A 2,125-nucleotide genomic window follows, 5' to 3' on the forward strand; every position below is an offset into this window, starting at 1 on the left:
ATAGTGAGAGGCTGAACAGGCTGGGGCTGTTTTCTCTGGAGCGTCGGAGGCTGAGGGGTAACTTATAGAGGTTTACAAAATTATGAGGGGCATGGATAGCATAAATAGACAAAGTCTTTTCCCTAAGGTTGGGGAGTCCAGACGTAGAGGTTTAAGTTAAGATAGGAAAGATATAAAAGAGACCAAAGGGTCAACTTTTTCACGCAGGGGGTGGTAATGTATGGAATGAGCTGCCAGAGGAAGTGGTAGAGGCTGGTACAATTGCAACATTTAAGAGGCATTTGGATGGGTATATGAATAGGAATGGTTTGGAGGGATATGGGCTGGGTGCTGGCAGGTGGGACTAGATTGGGTTGGGATATCTGGTCGGCATGGACAGATTGGACCGAAGGGTCTGTTTCCATCTTGTACATTCTATGACTCTATGACTCTATGTTAGCCTAACACAAATGATAGCACAGTCTAAGTAATTTTTAAAATTGGTATTTTAATGAAATAATACAGTTAATTTAACACTTTAAGAGTTATCTGAGTTTGATTCGATTCCCTACAGTATTGAAATAGGCCATTCGGCCCAACAAGTCCACACTGACCCTCCAAAAAGTAACACACCCAGGCCTATTACCTACATTTACCCCTGACTAATGCACCTAACACTATGGGCAATTTAGCGTGGCCAGTTCACCTGATCTGCACATCTTGGATTATGGGAGGAAACCCACGCAGACACAGACAGAATGTGCAAACTCCACACAGACAGTCACTCGAGGCTGGAGTCAACCCCGGGTCCCTGGTGCTGTGAGGCAGCAGTGCTTACCACTGAGCCACAGTGCTGTCCCAGTTGCTAGGTTACAGTACTGTATTAAGACAAGGCTGTGGGTCACCATCAGCATCATCATTACTTTCAGGTGTTGTTGAGGGTGCAGGATTATGATGAAAGAAAATATTTAGTCCAGATGTGGATGGCTGTGGCTTAATGTCTTCAGACTGTTTCTTCGAGATTGCCTTAAAAAAGACATTTAATTTTTGCTGCTTTGCCATCTTTCTTCTTTCATGAAGAAGCTATTCATTGCATGCCAGATGAGAGTTTATGCCACAAATTACTTTCCTGCTGTGTTCTGCACTGTAGTCATTGTCTTCTAAGGGCTGTAACTGCTTCTCAACTTCCCTCAAGATAGAAGAAGAAAGAGAAGTAAAAGGTTCTTGTGGTGCTGCATCCTGGACTTCATCATCTTCATCTCAAGCTTCAATTTTCCCTGCAGCAATAAGATGTATATCAGCTGTGAGAAGTTTCTGCAAGCAGACCTTACTGACATTACCCCAGGCCTCCACAATGATATCAATGGCATTCTTAATGTTAAAGCTCTTCCAAAGTTGAAGGACACTATTGTGATATTGTCGCTCCTTAAACAAGGTTATGCTGTCCTCGGCATTGTTTTCAGAGAAGTCATAAAAGTAGCGATTCCAAAAAGTCTAGGTTTGAAGGGTTTTAGGGCCAATTTGATTATAGCTAACAGGTACTGTGTCAGGCAAAAAAACTTTCAAGTTTAAAAAACACTTGTACAATGAAAGGGGAGTGGCCAGTTCTCCCAGCTCAGCTTTTCGTTGTATTGGTGAAAGTGAGGACTGCAGATGCTGGAGATTAGAGTTGAGAGTGTCGTGCTGAAAAAGCACAGCAGGTCAGGCAGTATCCGAGGAGCAAAAGCACTTCATCAGAATCTCTTTGGTTTGGTGCATTTCGTTTTTTAGCAGTCTGGGTGTTCACTAAAAGCAGTCAGTCAGTTTTGAGACTGCTGATCCAAGAAGGTGTGCCATGCTGAATCTCTCTGCCATATCTCTCTTTCCTGTAAGACCCTGTGTTTGATTTTACCTTTTTTTGTCAAGGGGTGTTTAGAACATAGAACATAGAACATAGAAGAATACAGCGCAGTACAGGCCCTTCGGCCCTCGATGTTGCGCCCATCCAAGCCCACCTAACCTACACTAGCCCACTATCCTCCATATGGAGAAAGTGAGGACTGCAGATGCTGGAGATCAGAGCTGAAAATGTGTTGCTGGAAAAGCGCAGCAGGTCAGGCAGCATCCAGGGAACAAGAGAATCGACGTTTCGGGCATAAGCCCTTCT

At 43.9% G+C, this 2,125-nt stretch overlaps 1 protein-coding gene across 6 annotated transcripts in view; it reads right to left on the reverse strand.

Annotated features, from left to right (window-relative positions):
* Positions 1 to 2,125, reverse strand: part of LOC122550120 (actin-related protein 3B) — a 169,380-nt gene that overhangs the window by 27,536 nt on the left and 139,719 nt on the right. Inside the window, exon 10 of one of the 6 annotated variants that reach the window (XM_043690735.1) lies at positions 797 to 1,256. The exons of the other annotated variants lie outside the window; for them this stretch is intronic. Coding sequence (XP_043546670.1) covers positions 1,170 to 1,256 — 87 coding nt within the window. The 3' untranslated portion in view covers positions 797 to 1,169. Of the gene's footprint in view, positions 1 to 796; positions 1,257 to 2,125 lie in introns of those variants that run through there. 6 annotated transcript variants of the gene reach the window in all.

The sequence above is a fragment of the Chiloscyllium plagiosum genome, chromosome 5, assembly GCF_004010195.1.
Source record: "Chiloscyllium plagiosum isolate BGI_BamShark_2017 chromosome 5, ASM401019v2, whole genome shotgun sequence".
In the NCBI taxonomy this organism is placed as follows: Eukaryota; Metazoa; Chordata; class Chondrichthyes; order Orectolobiformes; family Hemiscylliidae; genus Chiloscyllium; species Chiloscyllium plagiosum.